The sequence below is a fragment of the Chiloscyllium punctatum genome, chromosome 9 (assembly GCF_047496795.1).
Source record: "Chiloscyllium punctatum isolate Juve2018m chromosome 9, sChiPun1.3, whole genome shotgun sequence".
Lineage (NCBI taxonomy): Eukaryota > Metazoa > Chordata > Chondrichthyes > Orectolobiformes > Hemiscylliidae > Chiloscyllium > Chiloscyllium punctatum.
In genome coordinates, this window is record NC_092747.1 from 32,699,793 (window position 1) to 32,725,213 (window position 25,421).

Here is a 25,421-nt window from a genome sequence, read left to right on the forward strand (position 1 = left end):
TCCAAGAACTCCCCACCTATGTTCGGGACACCACCCACGCCCTCCACCTCCTCCATGATTTTCGCTTCCCTGCCCCCAACCCCTTATCTTCACCATGGACATCTAGTCCCTATACACCTCCATCTCCAATCACAAAGGCCTCAAAGCCCTCCGCTTCTTCCTTTCCCGCCAACCCAACCAGTACCCTTCCACTGACACCCACCTTCGACTGACTGAACTGGTCCTCACTCTGAACAACTTCTCTTTCCAATCCTCCCACTTCCTCCAAACCAAAGGAGTAGCCATGGGCGCCCGTATGGGCCCCAGCTCTGCCTGCCTCGTCGTCGGATATGTGGAACAGTCCATCTTCCGCAGCTACACTGGCACCACCCCCCACCTTTTCCTCCACTACATCGATGACTGTATCGGCGCTACCTCGTGCTCCCACGAGGAGGTTGAACAGTTCATCCACTTTACTAACACTTTCCACCCCGACCTCAAATTTACCTGGACCGTCTCAGACTCCTCCCTCCTGTTCCTAGACCTCTCCATTTCTATCTCGGGTGACCGACTCAACACGGCCATTTATTATAAACCGACAGACTCCCACAGCTACCTAGATTACACCTCCTCCCACCCTGCCCCCTGTAAAAATGCCATCCCATATTCCCAATTACTTAGTCTCCGCCGCATCGGCTCCCAGAAGGACCAATTCCAATACCGAACAACCCAGATGGCCTCCTTCTTCAAAGACCGCAATTTCCCCTTAGACGTGGTTGACGATGCTCTCCACCACATCTCCTCCACTTCCCGCTCCTCTGCCCTTGAACCCCACCCCTCCAATCACCACCAGGACAGAACCCCACTGGTCCTCCCCTACCACCCCACCAACCTCCAGATACATCGGATCATCATTTGTCATTTCTGCCACCTCCAAACGGACCCCACCACCAGGGATATATTTCCCTCCCCTCCCCTATCAGCGTTCCGGAAAGACCACCCCCTCCGTGACTCCCTCGTCAAGTCCACACCCCCCACTAACCCAACCTCTACTCCCGGCACCTTCCTCTGCAACCGCAAGAAATGCAAAACTTGCGCCTACACCTCCCCCCTTACTTCCCTCCAAGGCCCCAAGGGATCCTTCCATATCCGTCACAAATTCCCCTGCACCTCCACACACATCATTTCCTGCATCCGCTGCACCCGATGTGGCCCCCTTTACATTGGGGAGACAAGCTGCATACTTGTGGGACGTTTCAGAGAACACCTCTGGGACACCGCACCAACCAACCCAACCGCCCCATGGCTGAACACTTCAACTCCCCCTCCCACTCTGCCAAGGACATGCAGGTCCTTGGACTCCTCCATCGCCAGACCATGGCAACACGACGCCTGGAGGAAGAGCACCTCATCTTCCGCCTAGGAACCTCCAACCACAAGGGATGAATGCAGATTTCTCCAGCTTCCTCATTTTCCCCCCCCTCCCCCCACCATATCTCAGTCCCAACCCTCGGACTCAGCACTGCCTTTTTGACCTGCAATCTTCTTCCCGGCACGGTGGCACAGTGGTTGCACTGCTGCCTCACAGCGCCAGAGACCTGGGTTCAATTCCTGCCTCAGGCGACTGACTGTGTGGAGTTTGCACATTCTCCCCGTGTCTGCGTGGGTTTCCTCCGGGTGCTCAGGTTTCCTCCCACAGTCCAACGATATGCAGGTCAGGTGAATTGGCCATGCTAAATTGCCCGAAGCGTTAGGTAAGGGGTAGATGTAGGGGTAGGGGTATGGGTGGGTTGCGCTTCGGCGGGGTGGTGTGGACTTGTTGGGCCGAAGGGCCTGTTTCCACACTGTAAGTAATCTAATCTAATCTCCGCCCCACCCCCTCTCCAGCCTATCACCCTCACCTTAACCTCCTTCCACCTATCACATTCCCAACGCCCCTCCCCCAAGTCCCTCCTCCTACCTTTTATCTTAACCTGCTTGGCACACTTTCCTCATTCCTGAAGAAGGGCTTATGCCCGAAACGTCGATTCTCCTGCTTCTTGGATGCTGCCTGACCTGCTGCGCTTTTCCAGCAACATATTTTTCGGCTCTGATCTCCAGCATCTGCAGTCTTCACTTTCTCCTAGTGGTTCTGCATCAGCTTCTCAAAGTCATTGAGGGATGATCAAGACTGATCCTGCCACTTGGCTGGACAAATACTGCTCAACAATAATAAAGAAACTTAGCACCCTCCAGGACAAAGCAACCCACTTACTTGGTACCACATCCACAAACACTCACTGGTTCTTCCACTAATGCTGAGCAGCAATAGTATGTACCATCTGTTAAAATGCACTACAGAGGCTCCTTAGAACTGCACCATCCACACCCATGACAAGGGCAGCTGATTGGAACATCACCGGCTGCAATTTACTGTCCAAGTCACTCACTATCCTAACTATGAAATATATCGCTGTTTTTTCAGTGTTACTGGGTCAAAATCCTGGAACTCTCCCTAATGGCATTGTGGGTATACCTACATCAAGTGGCCTGCAGCAGTTTACGAAGGCAGCTCATCAGCACCTTCTCAACGGCAACTAGGGACAGGCAATAAATGTTTGCTCAGCCAACGATGCCCACCTCTCATGAATGAATTTTAAAATCCTGTGAGTAAACATCAAGAGTGAACTAATGTATTCATGTAAGAAGTAGAGGAATTTGTACCAATGTAAGTTTGCAATTAGTTTTCATTACCAACAGAATAGACATCAGACAATTCTCCACTGGAAAATGTCCTTTGATTTGGCTAAACAATTGTGCTTCAGAAAGAAAAATCAAAACATCATTTATGACTTTATGAAAAGTCCCACATGGCAACTTGACTAAGAGCAGAGGGGCACATTTGTTCTCCAAATGATCAAAGGCAAATAGTACTTGCAATTCAATCTGGATGATTGCTGCAGCAACTTCAGACAAGAAGCAAGTGGGTGAATGCATGCAGAGCATCAAATGTTGCTTTGAGTTGCAACCCTCTCCTGTGAGCTTTATAACCATCACAGCTTGTATTTGATCTTCCTGTTAAGAACATTTCTCCATTTTGTTCATTAAACTTGTCACAGAAAGCTACATAGAGTCATGCAGCATGGAAACAGACCCTTCAGTCTAACTCATCCATGCTCATCAACCATCAATCTGATGAAGGCCCATTTGCCAGCATTTGGCCCATATCCCTCTAAACTCTTCCTATTCATATACCCAAACAGATGCATTTTAAATGTTGTAATTGTACCCACCTCCACCACTTCATGTTGACATTATAAGCATAATTTTAACAATGTGATAAGTGTTAATGGCTGCCAATCCTAGTGCTCTGGAATCAAATGGTAATGATTACAACTGGAGAGTTTTACTTCATCACTTTTGAGATTTCAGAAGATTTTAAAAGTTGTAATATCAAAAAAATCCTATTTTCACTTGCTGTCTTTCAATGGTTTCTTTGCCTCTCAATTTTTCTTTATGTGCCTAATTTCACTTTTGTTTCATCAGATTTAGTTATCTGTCTCTCAGTCCTTTCTGTGTTTTCCCCCTTAAATCTCAATAACTATGGAAGTACGCTTGTTAGTGGCCTAGTTGATTGAGGTCCAAAGTGACCTGTTTCCCTCATTGCCCCGTTATCAAATCTCATTCTGTAACTATATGGGGGTGGTGTTTTGTGAGCTCACATATGCTTAGGAGGCAATCTAACTAATGCCATGATAACCCCCCCCCCCCACCCCTGAAAAACCTGATTTATTGTGTTCCGTTCCAATTCAGACTGTCCGATTCAAGAATTAACATAATTGTGAAAAATGAACATTTTAACTGCTGCATGAATTTGATTTTGTCTACCTGAATTTCAGCAGATTGAAAATAGTAAGTTGTCCAGTTCCAGTAGTGCAATATATCCACTGAGTTGTAATGACATGATTAAACCTGTGGCTTATTGTGGGCATTTTACTCACATTGTCAGTAATGGAATTTTAATGAGATTTTGCATAATAGTGCAAATTTTAAAACTCGATCACAAAAGAATTGTGCTATTGCCAAAATACTGTTCCCTATTCTTCAGTGACATTATAGCCAAATTGTACTGCCGAAATACACATTATACCAGAACTACCTGTCACTTTCCCCTTGATACTTCGCCAAACTGTTATCACAATTTTCAGAACTCCGATTTGAGAAAGGTGAAGGGAGCCTGCAACCATCAATGCAAGTTCCATAATTTAACACAAATGATAATTCTGTGTATTGTCGATGTATTTATTTATTATCTCATATATTGCTGTGAGACCATTTAAAAATCCAGTAATGCACAAATAATAGAGCACAGGAGATCACAGTAGTTTCATAGATATTTTGTGATGTTTCATTTTGTGGCACATTTTTCTGCAGTTCAAGATAGTCACCAGGACCTTATAGCATGCACAGTGGAAAATTGTACTTTTACAAAAGTATGCTTTGGAACATTTTATATTTGGAATCGAATTCATTTTATCTGATTCAAAGTTTTTTCTTAAGAAAATGTCTTGTATTATACAGTGCTCTCCATCAGAAACATTTTGTAGAGGTATCAAATTAATTAACTGATGCAAACAAAATGTTTGTTTTCAGGCATGATCCAAGCTAGGGACTGAAATATAATAATTTCAGCAGTGAATTCAGGTGGCACTTCTTTACCAAGAGTGTAGTTAGAATATACAACTTACTAATAGAGAGGGTAGTTTGAGGCAGTCAGCTTTGTTACAGTCAAAGGAAGCTAGATAAATGCACACTACAGAAAGGGAAAGTAGCATATTGGGCTAGATTGTGAGAGATGGGAGTTTTTAAAAATTCTCTCAAAGATTGTGGGCTGGCCTGTATTTATTGTGCATTCCTAAGAAGGTGGTGATGAGCTGCTCTTTTGAACCACTGCAGTCCACGTGCTGTAAATTGACCCACAATGTCCTGAGAGAGTGAATTCTAGCATTTTGGTTCAGTGACAGTGAAGTAACAGAGATGTATTTCCAAGTCAAGATGCTGTTTGGCTTGGAGGTGAACTTATTTGCTGCCCTTATCCTTCTACATGGAAGTGGTCATGGGTTTGTAAGTTGCTGTCTAAGGATCTTTGGTGAATTTCTTTGCTGGAGGGAGTGGGTGCTTATTTGTGTGGTGCCAGTCAAGCAGGCTGCTTTATTCTGGATGGTGTTAAGTTTTCTTGAATGTTATTGGAGCTGCATCCAGCCAGGCAGGTGGGGAGTATTCTGTTACATTCCTGACCTTGTACCTTGTAGATTGTTAACAATTGCGCCTTGTAGATTGGGCGGCACGGTGGCACTGTGGTTAGCACTGCTGCCTCACAGCGCCAGAGACCCGGGTTCAATTCCCGCCTCAGGCGACTGACTGTGTGGAGTTTGCACATTTTCCTCGTGTCTGCGTGGGTTTCCTCGAGGTGCTCTGGTTTCCTCCCACAGTCCAAAAAAAATGTGCAGGTTAGGTGAATTGGCCATGCTAAATTGCCCGTAGGTGAAGGGGTGGAATGTAGGGGGGTGGGTTGCGCTTCGGCGGGTCGGTGTGGACTTGTTGGGCCACAGGGCCTGTTTCCACACTAAGTAATCGAATCTAATCTAATCTAACAGGCTTTGGGGAGTTCAGAGGTGAGTTACTCATAGAATCCCCATAGTGTGGAAACAGGTCCTTCGGCCTAGCAAGTCCACACCAACCCTCCAAAGAGTATCCCAACCAGACCCATTCCCCTATTACTCTACACTAACTCGTGACTAGATTAGATTAGATTAGATTACTTACAGTGTGGAAACAGGCCCTTCGGCCCAACAACTACACACTGCGCCCGCCGAAGCGTAACCCACCCATACCCCTACATCTACATCTACCCCTGACCTAACACTACGGGCAATTTAGCATGGCCAATTCACCTGACCTGCACATCTTTGGACTGTGGGAGGAAACCGGAGCACCCGGAGGAAACCCACGCAGACACGGGGAGAACGTGCAAACTCCACACAGTCAGTCGCCTGAGGCGGGAATTGAACCCGGATCTCCGGCGCTGCGAGGCAACAGTGCTAACCACTGTGCCACCGTGCCGCCCACACTAATGCACTTAACCTACATATCCCTGAACACAATGGGCAATTTAGTGTGGCTAATTCACCTGAATGTGGAAAGAAACCAGAGCACCCGGGGAAAACCATGCAGAACGGGAAGAATGTGCAAACTCCACACAAACAGTTGCCTGAGGCTGGATTCAAACCTGGATCCCTGGCGCTGTGAGGCAGCAGTACCAACCATTGAGCTACCGTGCCGTCCCAGTATTTGCGACTGTATTCCTAACCTCTGACCTGCTCTTGTTGCTACTGTGTTTATGATGAGTTCAGTTGAGTTTCTGTTCAAGGGTAACCCCCAGGGTGTTGGGGCTTCAGTGAAGGTAACACCTTTTGAATGTCAAAGGGTGGTGGTTAGATTGCCTCTTATTGGTGATGGTCATTGCCTGGCATTTGTATGGTGCAAATGTTACTTGGCACTTGTCACCCCAATCCAGATCTTGTTGCATTTGAACATGGACTGCTCAGTATCAGAGGAACTGCAAATAGCACTTTGTGCAATCCTCAGTGAACGTCCCCCTTGTGACCTTATCCTGGACAAAGTGTCATTGATGAAGCAACTGAAGATGGTTGAGTTGAGGGCACTATCCTGAGGAACTCTTGCATAGATGTCCTGGGGCTGAGATGACTGACCTTGAACAACCACAGCCATCTTCCCAGGTGCTAAGTATGATTCCAACCAGCAGAGAATTTGTTTCCAGATGCCCATTTTTTGCTAGGACTATTTGATGCCGCAATTGGTTGAATGCAGCAATGATGTCAAGGACTGTCACTTTTACCTCATCTCTGGAATTCAGCTGTTTCATCCATGTTTGAACCAAGTCTGTACTGAGTTAGGAGCTGACTGGCCCTGGCGAGCCTAATCTGAGAGTCACTAAGCGATTTATTGCTGAGCAGAAAGCTCAGAGGAAGGGTCTCAGGACCTGAAACATTAACTCTAATTTCTCTCCACAGATGCTGCCAGGTCTGCTGAGCTTTTCCAGCAATTTGTGTTTTTGTTTCTGATTTCCAGCATCTGTAGCTCTTTTTCTTATTTATATTCAGGACTGCAGAGTTTAGATCTGACCTGTTAGTAGTGGGATCACTTAGCTCTGTCTATTACTTGCTGCTTATGCTGTTTGGCATGCATGTTTGGTAGCTTCACCAGGATGATGTCTCATTTTTAGATATGCCTGGTGCTGCTCCTGACATGCCCTCCTGCACTCTCCATTGAACCCAGGGTTGATTCCCTGGCTTGCTGGTAATGGTTGAGTGGGGATCTACTGGGCCATGAGGTTGAGATTGTGCTGGAGTACAATTCTCCTGCTGCTGATGACCCCCAGTGTTTCACGGATGCCCAATCTTGGGAGGGTTGCTTGATCTATTCAAACTTTGTCCCATTTAGTATGGTTGCAGTGCCGCACAACATAATAGAGAGTATTCTTATTGTGCAGATGTAACTTGGTCTCTACAAAGATTGTGCAGCCATCATTCTTACTGATACTGTCATGGAAAGATGCATCTGCAGCTGGCAGATTGGTAAAGAATATGTCAAGTACATTTTTCTCTGGTTCCTTCACCATCTGCCACAGACTCAGTCTAGCAGCTGTGTCTTTTAGGATCCAACCAGCTTGATCAGTAGTGTTGCTGCCAAGCCATTGTTGGTAGTGGACATTGAAATCTGCCACCCAGAGTACATTTTGTGCCCTTTCAATAGTCAGTGCTTCCTTCAAGTGTTGTCCAACATGCAAGATTACTGATCAGCCAAAGGAGGGCAGTATGTGGTAATCGCGAGGTTTCCTTGCCCATGTTTAACTTGAAGCCATGTTGAGGACCCCCAGGGCAACTCCCTCCTGACTGCATACCACTGTGCTGTCGCCTCTGTTGGGTCTGTCCTGCTGGTGGGAAAGGACATATACAGGGATGGTGATGATGGTGACTGGGGCATTGTCTGTTAAATATGATTCTTGTGAGTATGGTTGCATCAGGCTCTTGCTTGACTAGTTTGTGAGACAGCTGTTTGGCAATAGCCCCCAAATGTTATTAAGGAAGGCTTTGCAGGTTCTTTTTGAAGCATAAACTGGAGCATAATCACAGACACTATCCTGTTCGTCCAAGTAGCTTTTAACTGTGTTGCCAATACTTTGTAATCTCACAGAATAATTTATAGTTATTTGATATACCACACTGTGAGTAGCTCAATTCTGTAGCCTTTTAGCCTGGATAACAAAGCTACCATCTACCTAGTCCAAATGTGAGCTTGTCTATATCAAATTGAAGGAAAAATTAAAAACTGAATAGCAATAGGCAACATCTAATCAAAGAAACAAATGGAGCACATCAAATGTATTCTGGTACAATAGGAGAAACAGTGTCAAAGATTGGGTTCCAAACAACACATTAGAAAGAGAAATTAGATCAGTTTTCGTGTTTAATCAAATGGTATTGTTAAATGAAAAAATGACAGAACATACATTTACACACAACTTTTTATGCAAGTATAAATCTGCTTCCATAGCTATTAATAACTAACTTATTTACCACACTTAGCACATCCTCTGTAGAAACTGCTGTTCCCTTCACACAACATTTTTCTTTCATCAATCCTGTGAACTGACTGTTTCATTAAGTAAGTGCCTGGGAATACTGTCTTTTCAGTCTGATTAAATACAGCAGCAATTACTTCATCTGTTGGGGGAGAGCAAACATGAAGAGAATTGAAATATTGTGACTGATTTTCTCTGACGGACTGTACATGACTTGTGTAGATAGACCTGCAAACATTTTGCTTGGCCTTAAAATGGTGGATAGGTAGCAAAGAGGAATTGGGGCAGAAAAATTGGAAATATGGTATTGTCCCATTTTTAACTATTTCCTTTTGCGTATTCTGTGAAAGTGCTCCTTCTTAAATTCCTAAACAGTGAACTTAAAAATGTTTTCACAACCTTTTTGTTTTTGCATTTTAGGGCTTTTGATGTGGAACTCCTCTACATTGCCCAGTGTTTAAAGATTCCAGTTGCCGAAGTTGCTGTGCAATGGACAGAAATAGAGGGTAAGTTATTTACACCAGAGAAGAAAAAGCAAGGACATGGGATCACTTCTAGCAACTGGGTCATAAGCATGAAGCTATATCGTTTCATTACTTAAGCCACGCCATAAATGCAGCTGTGGTTTATGCTTAACTGTGTAACATTCATGCACTAATTTGGAAATTACTGGGTTTTTGCTCCTGTTTTTAGCATTTTATCTGGGAATGGTATCAAAGTGGAAGTAAAATCTAAGGATATTTGTTTACCACTCCAAGCAATCCGTTTAGAATCTGCTTTGGAAGTGAGCAATACTTGTTTTTTCAGGTGGATCATGTAAGGGGAAGGTGAATTACAACAGTATTAGGCAGGAGCTGGAGAAATAAGATTGGGGGTGGCTGTTTGAGGGTAAATCCATGTGGGAGTCTTCAAAAGGCCAGTTGATCAGAGTTCAACTTTAGGATGAAAGATAAGGATGTCAAGATTCGGGGACACTGGATGATGATAATATTGAAAAGTTAGTCAAAAAGTAAAAAACATACGTAAGGTTTAGAAAATATAAAGGAAGCAGAAAGAACATAAAGAAACAAATAAGCCTAAAAGGGGCAATGAAATGTCCTTGTCAAGTCATATTAAGAAGAATGCCAAGGCACTCTGTCTTAATAGTGCAACCGCTTATTCTGAGAGAATTCCCTCTGGTCCTAGACTGACCCAAGGAGAAAAAACCTTTCTGCATCTACCTTTTCATATCCATGAGAATCTTGTGCGTTTCAATAAGGTCACCTCTCATTCTTCTATATCTCAACAAGTACAGGTCCAATATATTCAACCTCTTCTCATTAAACAATCCCTCCATATCTGGTATCAGCCTCGGAAACCTACTCTGGACTGCCTCCGATGCTTGTATATCCTTAGATAATGAACCGTAGATGGTTTAAGTGTATGGCACTCCAATGGAATGAATGCAGCCATCTATTAAATTTGTGAAATTGGTTCTATGTTATTTGCTCGATGAAATAATGATGCAATTGAAACCCATACCATCTACCTATTAATTGAAAAAAAAAACTTGTAAAGAACTCAAGTATATGTTTTGTGATGATGCTGCTCCTTTAACAAGGTTAGCATGTCCTTGTTTTTTTCCCAGGAGATTGTAAAGACACAGACTCCGAAGTGTCTGGAGTTGATCTCCTTGAGAATGTTTTCAAGTTTTTTTAAAACACAAACACTTGTACAATGAAACAGGAGTGGCTCAGCTTTTTTCTGGTTTGGTTTGGTTTTAGCAGTCTGGCTGTTCTCTGGAAACAGGCAGTTCAGTTTGAGGCTGCTGGTCCAAGAAACTGCTCCATGGAAGAAGGTGTCCCATGCTGAGTCCCTCTGGCCTCTCCCCCTCTCTCTCTCTCTCTCTCTCTCTCTCTCTCTCTCCTGTAAGACCCTGTGTTTGATTTCACCTTTTTGCCAAGGGGTGTTTATGGGGATTGTTGGAGGAATTTGGAATAATATCATTTAAGTTGGGATAATCCGTTGGGTCTTTTGGGTAGGGTTAAATTATTCTATTATTCTGTTCGTTTTTGTTTGTGTTTCATTCAGTAACCTTGCAAATAAATTGTTTTGTTTAAAACTAAGTGGTTGGACCAGCTGCATCTCTCCTGGAATATCCATCTACACCTGCTTAAACAACTAGCAAAGTTAGGATCCAGGCTACTTTCTTGGAGTGTTTTGAGAGAGTCTGACCTGGTCCAAACAATTTATTATGCACCAATATGTTCAATGAGTTGCCTTGATAAATGATCAACATAATTCTAGACAGACTATAACTTTCTTATTCTGAAATATTGAAAAACTTGACTGTTTAGTTACTGACCCTCACTGTTACATTAGTTTGAATATTCAGCTCAATCTGTTTATTTTCCTCCACCAGAAGTATATCTTTTTTGTCTTAAATTTGGTATTTTGAATGGGATAGGTAATGCCACTGATAGGTGGAGCACTCAGTTTGTAAACTCAAACAGAGCAATGTAGTGCCATGTCAAGCAATCAAGCAACCGCTAATTGTTCTCTAGGTGGCACCACTCATCTATTCACAGGGTGGAAACAAACACCAGCATTAACCACATTATGCAGACCACCATTCACGATGGCCGTCAGGAGGCATTTACATCTGCAAGGCTTAGTGACTTCAGTCTCCTGTGACAAGGATCTTAGGTGCACCAGTATGCCTTTGTGTGTGCGCAAGTGGATGACATTGTGACTTGTACACTGGTTTCTACTGTAATTAAATGGCAGAATGAGAACTGTTACTTGTATTGTAAACAGTAAGGAGTAAAATCTTCAATTCTCCCTGTCTGGCAGAACGTCCCTGCATTCCTAGCATTTGTGTCTGCCCTGTGAATATATATGCAGTGCCATCTTTATGTGGCTGCTGCTTGATCATTTCACAGTGACGTAGCACTGCAGCAGTACTTCTATGCATTCCATTTGGTGGCATTACTGATAAACCCGTTGGTTTCTATTAGCTGTGCCCTAATGAAGATTGACGTATGTATAAAATTGTTTTGAACTTCAGGTTGAAATAGTATTTTCCCTTATGTGTAGCCACTTCTCTTCAGTTGCACACAACCCTTCAATTTGGACCTACAAGGTACAGCTTTTCCCACTAACTTTGAACCTAGTGGAAGATGGATGTAGCTAACATAGCTATTGGACAAAATGGCTAATGACAGAAAATTGAAGATATTTAGTTAAATGCACCATTAATGCTCTGGCACTATTCCAACGTCAGAATTGCTGCAAGAGTAGAAAATCAAATTTCTGATCTTAATCTAATTGACCATAAGATAATCAAGTGTAAGATTTAAATGACATGTAGGTCTAAAGAAAGTGCCTTTTGATGGTCAGTTGTTTTGTCCTACATCTGAAGCTTTGCACATGTAACTTAGGAATATTTGTGTTCAAACTGGGGAAAAATATAATTTTCCTAGTCCTGCAGTCATTGTTAGATGTTGGGTCATCTTGGCCGGGAACAGGATTACATCTAAAAGGAAAAACAAAACATAATGTTTTTTGAAACTCCAGAGATGCGAGTTGCAATTTATAGTGATAAAAATTATTTTAACTAAATTATTCTGATGTATATAAATAAACATTTTGTGAACAAAATTCATAATAACCTTTTAACGGTTTTACAGTCTTGTGTTGTAAAATTACTGAGTGTTTTGTAAAGTAGCAATATATTTTTGCAGGTCAAATGCTGCATTAGTGTGAATTCCTCTTATTTTACATTGCCTTGTAGGATCAAAGTTAGTTCCATTCTGGAGTTGGTTACAAATGGGTAAAGATCTTCTCTTCATTCGCTTACGTTACCTCACGGGTGCCTGGAATGTGGAAATGTCCAAAAAAGTCAACTAAATTATTGCACTGTATCTTTTCGTGAAGATGAAAGGACATATATCATTACTGAAATATAATCAAGGGACATGGTGGACACACAATGTTTTATGATGGATGGTAAAATATTTTGTTCTTTCTGCATACATATTGCAGTATTTTCTTTGCTTTTCTACATTGCATCCTGGTGAATAAAGTGAAAACTTTCTATCTAGGTTGTATTTTTGGTTAAATCGAAGATAAAATGTCGTGAATGACCAGATTGAGACAGCCGAAGGATTATGTTTGAGTAATGGTTTACTGGTTTTGTCTACAATATTATTACAAGGAAGTATTTTGGTTTACCTCAGACTGTAAATGAGACTACATTAGCAAAATGTACATTTATGATGTGTATTTAATGGCTATCCTTAAAAATACTTTCTTTGGTGTTTTATGGTTGTCAGATGGCAGGAAATTGCCATACCAGGTTATTGATGAGACATGGGGTAAATGATTAACTCATTATGTTTGTTCTTATTTCTTTCAATTGTTTTGTATATGGATGCTTCAGTTTTATCATTAATTCTGGAGCAGTTTTGATTCCTAAGCGCAATTTTCAATGGCTAAGATGGAAAGCCAGTATAATGAGACTTATATTAATGGAGGGTTACTGCAATGGTTGATTCAGTTAGTTTTTATTTGAAAAACCAGAACTTATCTGAAGTCCTTAAACTTGAATTAATATTTTATTCACGTACTTTAATTAAAAGTTACATTTGTAAAACATCTATCTCTGTACTTTTAACAAATGCATATATATTTTAAGTTTCTCGCTTTAATACCTACAGATACAAGAATTGCAACACAACATAGATATAGAGCAGAATTAGGCCATTTGATCATGGCCGATGTATTTCTCAACCCCCATTCTCCTGTAATCTCCCCTTAGCCCTGATCCCCTCACCAATCAAGAACCTGTCTCTGCTAAATGCACTCAATGACTTGGCCTCCAGTCCTCTGCAGCAGTGAGTTCCAGAGCTTAGCCATAATCTGGCTAAAGAAATTCCTCCTCGTCTGTATTCTAAAGGGTCACCCCTCACTCTGAGGCTGTGACCTTGAGTTCTAGTGTCTCATAAGAGTGGAAACCTTTTCTCCACATCTACTCAACCAGGCATCTCTGTATTTTATAAGTTTTAACAAGATTCCCACCCCCAAATAAACTCTGTCGAGTACACATAGAGTGTCCTCAACCACTCCTCATATAATAAGTCCTTCATCCCTGGGATCATTCTTGTGAATCACTTCTGGACCCCCTCCAATATTAACACATCCTTCCAAACGCAGTCTGACCAGACCCTTTTACAGCAGTACATCTTTGCTTCTCTATTTTGGCCCTCTTGAAATGAATGCTAACATTGGTAGTTAGAAGGTAAATACAATTGAACCTGTATGTTAAGTTTAAGAGATTCCTGAACTAGGACTCTCCAGTCTCTTTGTGCTTCAGATTGCCAAAGCTCCTCTCTGTTTCTATTCTTCCTCCCTCTCGTTCTCCATCACTGAATTACAATTGCCTCTTCTTAGCCCACTCTCCGAACCTGTCCAAGTAGTCTACCACCTACCTGCTTCTTCAAAACTACCTGTGCCTTCACCTATCTTTGTGTCATCTGCAAACTTGGCACCAATGCCTTCAGTTCCTTCAACCAGATCATTAATGTATAATGTGAATAGTTGTGAAGTCTCAACATAGACCCCTGCGGAACTCCACTTGACTTCTTTATCCCCACTCTTTCCCTTAAGTAAAGCAATCTTCTATCCGTGCCAGAACCTTGCCCCTAACACCACGGACTCTTATTTGGCAGCCAGATGTCTACACAAAGTTGACACACCTTCTGTTTTCAAAATGTACATGTGGTTTACTGGCTGAAACTCTACTTCCAAAGTGCTTGTATTGTTCAGTATCTGATACAGTATGTAAATACTTCAAAGTAATGTTGACATTCAAAGCAAAATGCAAGAAATGGACATATTTTAACATGAAATCTGGCCAATTTCGTATTTTCAATTTGAACTTTAATATGTCTAAAGAAACAATGTTTGCAGTTGCAAGAAATGTAAAAAAAAAGCAACAATTAGCAAGAGGCGCAATGTTGAAGGTGAGCAATCATGAAGAAGAGCCTCCTGACCACATCCGTGTTGCCTTTACTCTTTTTCATCCTAATCTGTTAATGGCTACAAAACTAAACCAGAATTCTATATTAAATTATCTTTTATATATATCTACAAGGTCAACATTTTCTTTCCAGGTTATAAAACCCAAATTTTATTCAGTCTTTAGTCAACGCAGATAGCTGGCGTGATTGAAATAGCATCTGTATACCCTGTCTTATGTACTTCAGTGTTTGAGTGTAAAACCCTTTTAAAATGAACTGTTTGGTAATGTCATTTCCTGTCCAAGGCAATGTATGATGTCATTTCTTGTTCTTTTTCTCAGGGGGGTGGTAAATCGAGTCCAAGTCAATGTGTTTGGTGATAGAGTTCCAGTTGGATTGCCATGCTTCTAGGAATTCCAACTGGAACTCTATCAACAAACACATTGACTTGGACCCGATTTACCACCCCCCGAGAAAAAGAATAAGAAATGACATCACCATAGGAAATGATATCACTGACCCAAAGAAACGCAAACATTTTAATAGAAAGCAGGAATCATTGGCAGTGCTTTGGCTGGAGACTCACTGAACATGTTGCCTAGTATGGTGATGAAGCGTCTGAAAAATTAACCTTCCTGCTCAGCGAGCAAACCTACATCCACAACCTCGCCCTGAGCTGTAAATCTTCTAAAAACTCACCTACCACTATTTGCAGAAAAAACACTTGCCTTACCTATCTCCTTTATACCTACCTCCTTTCACCTTAAACCTATATCCCTTTAGTATTTGACATTTACACCTTGAGAAAAATACTCTGGCTACCCCCCATATCTGTGCCTATTTTATGTATGTCTGTCAGGTCGCGCCCCCCCCAACCCTCCAACATTCTAGTGAAAACAGTCGAAGTTTGTCCAATCTCTCCTTACAGCTAATACACTCCAATACTGGCAGCATTCTGGTAAACCTCTTTTACACCCTTTCCAAAGCCTCCACATATGTCCTATAGCGTGGCAACTAAGACTGCACACAATTCTCTAAATGTGGCCGATTTAAAGTTACATATAGCTACAACATGACTAACCAACTTTTGTACTCAATGTCCTGACCAATGAAGGCAAGCATGCCATATGCTTTATTTATTGCCTTCACCACCTGCAGCCATTTTCAGGGAGGTATGGATTTCTACCCCAAGATCCCTCTGTATATCAATGCTCCCAAAGCTCCTGCCATTCACTGAATACTTTCCTCTTGCATTTGACCTCCCAAAATGTGTCACTTCAAATTGTCTGGATTAAACTCCATCAGTCATTTTCTCCCTTCACTTTTGTAACTGCTGTATCCTTTGACATCATTCTTCAATATCCAAAACTCCATCAATTTTCATGTCAGCTGCAAATGTACTAATCAAACCACATACATTTTATCAAAATCTTTTATATATATTACAAACAAGAGAGCTCCCAGCATTGATCCATGCAAAACAACACTAGTCACAGAACTCCAGTCAGAAAAACATCTCTCCACAACTACCCACTACCCATAACAAGATTAGAGTCAATAGGAATCAAGAGGAAACCTCTCTGCTGTTTGGAGTTATACCACAAAAGAAATGGTTGTGGTTGTTGGAAGTCGATCACGTCAGCCCCAGAACATTACTTCCGAAGTTGCAGTTTAGTGTCCTAAGACCAACTATCTTCAACTGTTTCATCAAAGACCTTCCCTCCATCAGGAGGGCAGAAAAGGCACTGTTTGCCAATTATTGTACAACATTCAGCACCATTTGTGTCACTTCATAAACCGAAGCAGTTCATGTCAAAAGCAAGACCTAGTCAATATCCAGGACTGATAAGTGGCACATGCCATTCTCATTACACAAGTACCAGTCAGTGACCATCTCTAAGAAGAGAGAATGTAACAATGCCCCTTGATGTTCAAGGACATCACCTTCATAGAATCAGGACTATTAACATCCTAGTTACCACTGACAAGAAATTGAACTGAACCAGATATATAAATACTTTGCCTCCAAGAGCAGGTCAGAAGCTAAGAAATCTCAACATCAGTAACTTGCTTCTTGTCTCACCAATGCCTCTCCATCATGTACAAGGCACACGTACACTCTCGAAGCTTTATACGATCCAGAACAAAATATCCCGCTTGATTGGCATTTATTCATCCCTGCAATGTTCCGTCCCTTTTCTACTGCCAAACAGTGATTGCTGTGTTTACTATCTACAAAATGCACTGCAGTAACTCACTTCCAACATCACCTTCTAAACTGTAACTTCTACCACCTAGGAGAAAAACAATAAGCGCATGGATACCCACCATCCCTGCAAACCACTCATCACCCTGAATTTGGAGCTTTATTATCATTCTTTCAATGTCACTGGGTCGAAATCTTGGAACTTCCTTCCTAAAAGCATTGTGGCTTTCCCTACTCCCCAAGAATTGAAGTGTTTCATCAAGGTAGTTTGTCACCACCTTCACCAGAGCAAGCAGGGATGGGTAATGAATGCTGGCCTGGTCAGTGACACCGACATCCCATGCTAAAATAAAATAAACTTGCTGTACTTGCTTCTAAGTTTTAGTTTGTGGACCATGTACAAAGACACCTTGATCCCTTTGTGCTGAAGCATTCTGCAGTTTCTCCCCACTTAAATAATATTTATTTTCTATTCTTAATGTCAAAGTGGACACATCCCGTTTTTCCATATATGTCCCATCAGCCAGGTTCTTGCCAATTCATTTAACCTATCTATATTCCTATGAAGCCCTATAGCTTTAGATCCACCTCAGAACCAGAAGCCAAACTATTGGATTCACTGTGCACCAACAGAGACTGCAAGTACAAAGTGAAAACCTCTTCTAATACTTATGGACTATACTTTGGCCAAGTCTAACCTCTTGGACTCTATAATATCTATTTGGGTATGTGAATTTCAAGTGTATGTGTATGTGCATCCAAGTCAGACTGTACTTTTATTATTTTACACAAGATGTGTTGTGGACAAATGGAGATGGAGTTTAATCTACATAAGTGTAAGGTGCGACATGTTGCTAGGACAAATTAGGACAGGATCATAAGACCCTGGGGTACAAAGAGACCTTGAAGTGCAGGTCCATGGTTCCTTGAAAATGGAGTCATTGGTAGGCAGGGTAGTGAAGAAGGTGTTTGATACGCTTGCCCTTATTGGTCAGTGCATTGAGTATAGGAGTTGAGAGGTCATGTTGCAGCTGTCCAGGACATTAGTTATGTCACTTTTGGAATACTGCATTCAATTCTGGTCTCCCGGCTATAGGAAAGATGTTGCGAAACTTGAAAAGGTTCAGACAAGATTTACAAGGATTTTGGCTAGGGTTAGAGGTTTGAGCTACACAAAGAGACTGCGGCTATTTTCCCTGGAGCATCAAAGGCTGAGGGATCACCTTGTAGGAGTATATAAAATCATGAGGTGCATGAATAGAGTGAATTCCCAGGGTAGGAGAGTCCAAAACTAGAGGGCCCAGGTTTAAGGTGAGAGGGGAAATATTTAAAAGGGACCTAAGGGGAAACCTTTTCATACAGAGGGTGGTGTGTGTATGGAATGGACTGCCAGAGGAATTGGTGGAGGCTGGTTGAATTACATAATTACATGAGTATATGAATAGGACGGGTTAGAGAGAAATGGGCCAAATACTGGCAAATGGGACTAGATTAATTTCGGATATCTGGTCAGCATGGACAAGTTGGACTGAAGAATCTGTTCCTATGCTGTACATCCCTATGACTCTAAATGAGGAGGGAAAAGAGGAGGACAATTTGATCTCTCCTCACCTGGTTATAACAAGATATTTTGTCTATTTTTGTGCCAAGCTGTAACAAGATTTACATCCAGAATATGAGATTGTCTATTCAGTGGAGAGATGAGGAGAAATTTCTCCACTTAGAGAGTAATGAATCTATTGAATTCAGTACCTAAGGAAGTTATGAATGCTGAGTATTTGAGTTAGCATCTGTTGAAAACAGAGGTTGATAGATTATGGATACTAACAGAATATTGGCATTATGTGAGAAAGTAGAGTTAAGGTAGAATATTGGTCATGATCTTATTGAATGACAGAGCAAACTCAAAGACCAAATGTCCTTCTCATACTCTTATTTCCTGTGTTCTTATGTTTCTCAATATCAATTTTTCTGAACCAATTTGACAGAAAATTTGCTTCAGTGATAATGAAGACCTCAGGATGAGATAATGACCATTTTTGGCATACTTTAGTGCGATTGACAGGAATTTAGGTGCAAATAGTGTGTGGAACTTCTTAATTATTCCCACAAGTATTCTCACCTAATTTTCTTTTCCTTTGTCTGAAGACACAATTACTATCATATCAAAACAATATGTAATTATTGCTGTTACCTTATATTCCATTTCTTCAATAATTCTCCTACTGACTGTCAAGAAACTGTACAGTTTTAGACCTAGAGTAAAACATTAAAGGATGAAAATTACTGTTAGATATGCCATTATTATACAACAATACTTACCCCACACAAGTATCAGGCAATAACCATTTGGAACAAGAGAGAATCTAACCATCAGTGCATTGGCGGCACCATCTCTGAATCCCAACTTCATGGGGGTTTACTATTGATCAGAAACTGAACTGCTCCAGTTACATATAAATATTGTGGCTATAAGAACAGATTCCTGTGGAAACTAGGAATCACACAGTAAGTAGCTCACCCCCTGACTCCCCAAAGCTAAACCATCTACAAACCACAAATCAGGAGTGTAATGGAATACTCACACTTGCCTGGATGACTGAATCTCCAACAGTACTAAAGAAGCTTGATATAATCTAGGATGAAGCGGCCCACTTGGTTGACAACTCATCCACAAAGATTCACCTCTCAACCACCAGTGCAGACAGCAGCAATGCATACCACCTCCAAGATGCGCTTCATAAATTCACCAAGGCTCCTTAGTCAGCACCTTCAAACCCATGGCCATTACCACCTAGAAAGAGAATAGCATAAACTAGATGGGAACAGCATCACCTTTAAGTTCCCCACTTGCCATCCTGACTTGGAAATACATCATCCATTTGTTCAGCTTTTTGAAGTGTATTGGGCATCCATTGACACTAAATGGTCCACAGCAGTTCAAGAAGGCAGCTTACCACCACCTCCTCAAGGGTAATTGGGATTGGGCAATAAATATTGGCCCAGCCAACAAAATCCATGTCCCCTGTTAATGAAAAAATTCATGTGTTCTATGAAATTCTTTTCTTTGCTCTTTTTGTCTATTTTAATGAATTTATCAATAACAATTAAAATAATGGAGAGGAAATTAATATGGGCATAGTGTACCAGCTAATCAGCCATCTAGCAATTCTTCTGGAGCAAGGATTATCCCAATCCTGCCTTACACATTAAGTATTACTGTTACTGATTGTTGAATATCTCTGTAAGCTCAATTTGGCATCATTACTCTAAGTTCTTTGTACAGCATGTGACTGCAAACTACCTGTTTTTCTTTTTCTTCATGACAGGATGAAATGCTTCAGACATTTAAATTATTGGCTATAGATTTATCATGTTATAAATCACCAGTGTAACCTCACCCTTTCTAAATCACCTTGTGTCTAATATAATCGTAAAAGTCCTGACTCGGAGACTTTTTGTCTCCACTTAAGTAATCAACTGATGTCACCCAGTTGTTGCTTTGACACCCATTTTGGATTCTGCTCACATTGTCCAATTCTCTCTGCAAATTAAAACCCACCAAAATATTGCAGATGCAGAAGAATAAATGATTCAGTGGTTTCCCATGGAGTCTTTAATGTCACTTTTCTAATGCAGTTCTAACTTTTTGTGTAGTCTAATTTGTTTCTTTTTTATAGTGACGATATCCATAATTAATATATAATGTGAATATTTTCACTCTAGCCTTTTAAACAAAGTAGAGACCAAGATTTCATTTTCTCAGGAGTAAACAGATTGAGATGAGTGGGTGAGCTGAGGGTCCCATGGCAGGCAGTCAGACCTAGAATTCATCAGAAATCAGTGGAATTTGTCTGTGTTCTACTATAATGAACAGACCTAGTTATTTGGTGAGTCTCTGGAAAGAAATTAAGGTCTTTTCTGTTTTTAAATTTTTACATAGTATGCAAATTTGTATTGAAGTTAATAACATATGAAAGGAACCATTTAAAAGTAAGTCAATATTATAATTAAATACTTCAACTCCATAATGGATGGCAGTTCCGGTGACCTGTCAAGGCTGCAGCATATGGGGGCTCCTGCATTGAGTTCCAGGGTAAACACATCTGCAGTATCATCAAACACATGGCTTCAGAATGGCAAGAATTGTGTCCTGAATATTCAGATATGTATGACAATCAAGAGAAATAAAAAGCTGGGTAAGGTTAGTTAATTAAGTTTAGCATTCGTACAATAGTTCAAGGTGACCTTGGTGCCGGAGATCAGGAGGTGGAATCAATTTGGGTGCAATTGAGGAACACTCGGGGGAAAGAAGTCACTAATAGCAGTGGTCTACAGGCCTCCTAACAATAACCACAACATTGGACAAAATATACAAGAACAAATACTGGGAGCTTGTCTCAAAGAGACTGCAATGATCATGGGTGACTTTAATCTAAATTTAAACTGGAAAAAGCAAATTTGCAATAGTAGCCTGCATGAAGAGTTCATAGAATGCTTGCAAGATAATTTCTTAGAGCAGCACATTTTGGAAATTACCATAGTGGCCTGGACAGAGTGGATATTGGGAAGATGTTTCCATTGGTAGGATAGACTCGGACCCAAGGGCACAGCCTTAGAGTAAAGGGAAGATCTTTTAGAATGGAGATAAGGAGAAACTTCTTCAGCCAGAGAGTGGGGAATCTATGGAATTCATTGCCACAGGTCACTGAATATATTTAAGACTCTGGTGTGTGTGCCAGAACTGCACCCAATACTCCAAACATAGCCGAACAAAAGTCTTGTACAAAGACTTGCCAACTTTTATACTCAGTACTTTGACTGATGAAGGCAAACATGTGTTATGCTTTCTTTACCACGTTATTCACTTATGTTGTCACTTTCAGGGAGTGATGGACTTGTACCCAACATGTAACGTGATAGGATTAATAAACTGCCTCAGGGTTAAGGCACCTGTAGATAGCAGCAACTACAATATTTTACATTCAATCTGAAAGGCACAAGAATGGGGCTAACATTAATATGTTAAACCTAAATAAAGGCAACTATATGGGCATGAAAACTGAGCTAGCTATAGTGAACAGACACACTAAGGTAGGGGAAAGATCAGTAGAGCTGCAATGGTAGACATTTCTGGACATATTTCAGCATACCAACAAGAAGCATATTCCTATTATAAGGTACAATTCTAAAGGGTGGACCCACTTTCCGTGGTTAACTGAATAGGTCAGGAAAAGTATCCAACTTAAGGAAAAAGCATACAACCATGCAAAGATGAGTGGCAGATCAGATCATTGGTCAGAATATAAGGAATGGCAGAGAATGACTAAAAGGTTAATCAGAAGGAAGAAATTAGAGTAGGAGGGAAAGTTAGCTGGGAACATAAAAACAGATAGCAAGAGTTTCTGTGGGTATTTAAAAAGAAGAAGAGTAGGTAAAGTGTGTGTTGGTGTTTGAGAGAGTGAGAATGGGGAGTTAGTCATGGAACATAAGAAAATGGCAGATGAAACAGACAAATGTTTTTATTTTGTCTTCATGATAGAGCATATAAAAAAGGTATTATAATGCAAGCTATAAATCAGGAGGTGGAAGAGAGGAAGGAATGTAGCAAAATTATAATCTTGAGACAAGTGGCACTAAGCAAACTGATGAAGATATGGACTCTGTCAAATCATCCCTGGACCTTAAAGAGGTTGCTAATGTGATCATTGATTCATTCATGTTAATTTTCCAAAATTCCCTCCAAAATTTTAGGTGTTCCATCAGACAAGAAAGTAGCAAGTATAACTCTTCTAGAAAAGAGGGAAACAGGAAACAGGAAATGATAAGCCAGGTAGCTTGATGGTTGTCATGGAAAAATAGTAAAATCGATCATTAAAGAGGTTATAGCACTGTACATACAGAAAATCAAAGTAATTGAGAAAAGTCAGCATGGTTTCATCAAATTGAGATCAGATTTACCCAGTTTCTTGGAGTTCTTTGAAGGAGTAACAGGTGCTGTGTATAAAGTGGAGTAAATAAATGTATTATGACACATTGATTTCCAGAAGGTATTTTATACACAAATATTTCAAAGGTTATTATGGAAAATAGAAGCTTATCATGTAGAGGATAGAATACTAGCATGGACAGAAGACTGACTGGCTGACAGAAAATGGACAGTATGTACAAATGGGTCTTTCTCTGACATTGACTGCCTGCAGATTGTACGCTTTTTGAGCAAAATAGAATATATCTGCACATATAAACCTGCAAATGCACATTCACCCCATAGACTCATATGTGTGTGTGTTTGCACGAGAGAAAGAGAGAGAGTGAGAGTATCTGCAAATGAGTGTGTGCGTGTGAGTGTGAGTGCATGTGAGACTGTATGTTTGCATGGGTGCATGCTTGGTAAAATGTGCACGAGTGTGATGGAGTATAAGCCTGTGAGAGGGTGTGAGTGTGGGGGGGTGTTTATGTATGTGTATGAGAGAGGGTCTGCGTGAGTGTGTGAGTATGTAAGAGTGCGCGTGTGTGTGAGAGATAGTGAGAAAGAGAGAGAGTGTATAGTGTAGTGGGGTCACTTGCAGTGTGACATGAACCCAAGGTCCCAATTGAGGCCATCCTCATGGGTATCAAACTTGGCTATCAGCCTCTGCTTGGCTGATAAAGGGGGACAACGATCAGTCAAGAGAGTACAACCACAGGCTGTCAAAGGGGTTCATCAGATCTCAGTTCATTGGGATGGCCACAATTACACAGATTTTACTGACTGTGAGGAAGGAGGCAGCAGTCAGTGAGACAGTGCAATAACATCAAGAGGCACTAACGTTAGGATTTAGTCAACATGAGATTCCCAAGTGTTAATAATGCTATCTCTCATAGGCAGCAAGGTGGGAACAACATTTCAGTCTGTAATGGTGTGTGCTGATGGATCTAGCTGGAGAAGTCATGAGGTAAATAAATGTCTCTAAGATTGTGCAGAGTGCAGTTAATAGTCTGATAGGTGCATCCTCTGAATGTTGATTGGCTTCCTCCTCAGAGATGGAGATGAAGCTGAGGGTCAGAGGTGCTGGCCTCTTTGTGATCCTTTGTTGGGTCTCACTAGAGTCTGCAAAAGAGAAAAGAGGGAATGAGTTGTGCAAAAGGGTTAAAAGCTTGCACAGGTTAAGAATTAGTACAAACGTCAATGGGAAAGCTGAATAGCACAATGACCCACTGAGCAGTTGTGTTCTTCTTCAGCTACCTCCACTATTTTTCCTCAGATGGGATTAGAGGCCTAATGTCTGCCACTGTACCACTGGTCCTCATTGTCTCCACCCCACTGAGTGAGTAGGATGTGCAGAGAACAGGGATGGCTAAAAGTGAGGATGAGAAAGGTGAAAGCCATTGAGTGGACACAATGCATGCAATACAGAGAATTGTAGTCCCTGAAACTTGGTGAGAAGTTACTGCACTGGCAGAGTGAGTGATGACCCTATGAGTGTGAGGTAGCAAAGAGAAAATGGTGGCACATACCCTGTGCAACTTAAAGTCAAACAGCATGGAAACACAGACTCCCTGATCCAACCAGTCCATGCTGATCATGTTCCCAAACTAAACTAGTCCCACCCACCCACATTTGACCCATATCCCTCCAAACCTTTCCTTTTTATGTATTTATCCAAATGTCTTTTAAACATTGTAACACATAGATCTAATATTACTAATGGAAAAATAGTTTTGCAATCAGCTGCTGTACGTTGGATAGGTACTTGAAAATGTAACGTTGTCTGTGACAAGATATATTTCACTGAAGTATCTGAAACCAATTACAGCAAGCTGAAAATATTCTATCTTGACACATGGGCAAGGGAAGGAATGATTGGCAAACAGCAACTACAGATGCATGCAAGTTCATTAATCTCTTTACAGCGCAGCTAAGTGTTGCATTTCATCCAAAAGTTTACGCTAACTCAGTCCACTATCTCCTCTTAGGCTGACTGCATCTGGAGGAAACAGCACTGCATTCTTTTGGCCAACCCTTCCACCAGGATATGCAGGTCCCTGTCATTGAAACAGGGTGTAAGCTTCCCTGTCTGGGCCATGTCTTTGGTTACAACAGCAGAGTAATCGGGTTTAAAAGCCAATTCCTGCTTGGCAGTAATCGAAATGCTGTGGAGCTGGGGTTTAAATATGGCACGAGCAGCTTGAATGGCAGCAAGTCCCTGCAGTGAACAGCACTTCCATCTCTACTGCAGCACAATTTTATAAGACACCATTTGCAGAACTAATAAGCTAAGGATTGGAAGACTGTGTGAATAAAGCTAACGTGGACCATGAGCTCCCTTCTTGAATCTCAAAGGAATAAATATTTTGGGCCAAAGCTGATTTTTTTTAAAACTAAGTCCAAGTTACGTCAAGTTTTTGATAGGTTTGTCACTGAAACACCCCATCTTATTAAACCCACCTCATTAATTACCCAATCTGGTGTTCCTCACATCCAATTTTTGCCCCATCTCCCACCACTGACCCCCCCCCCCCCCCCCCAAAGTCTGTCCACCATTGACAAGGCACAAGTCAGGAGTATAATGGAATAATCCCCACTTGCCTGAATGGCTGCAGGTCCAAC

At 41.4% G+C, this 25,421-nt stretch overlaps 1 protein-coding gene across 1 annotated transcript in view; it reads left to right on the top strand.

Moving 5' to 3' along the window:
- Positions 1 to 13,260, top strand: part of alg5 (ALG5 dolichyl-phosphate beta-glucosyltransferase) — a 36,278-nt gene extending 23,018 nt beyond the window's left edge. The window contains exons 9-10 of the mRNA XM_072577198.1: positions 9,044 to 9,129; positions 12,396 to 13,260. Coding sequence (XP_072433299.1) covers positions 9,044 to 9,129; positions 12,396 to 12,511 — 202 coding nt within the window. The 3' untranslated portion in view covers positions 12,512 to 13,260. The remainder of the gene's footprint in view (positions 1 to 9,043; positions 9,130 to 12,395) is intronic.
- The last annotated feature ends 12,161 nt before the right edge of the window (positions 13,261 to 25,421 follow it).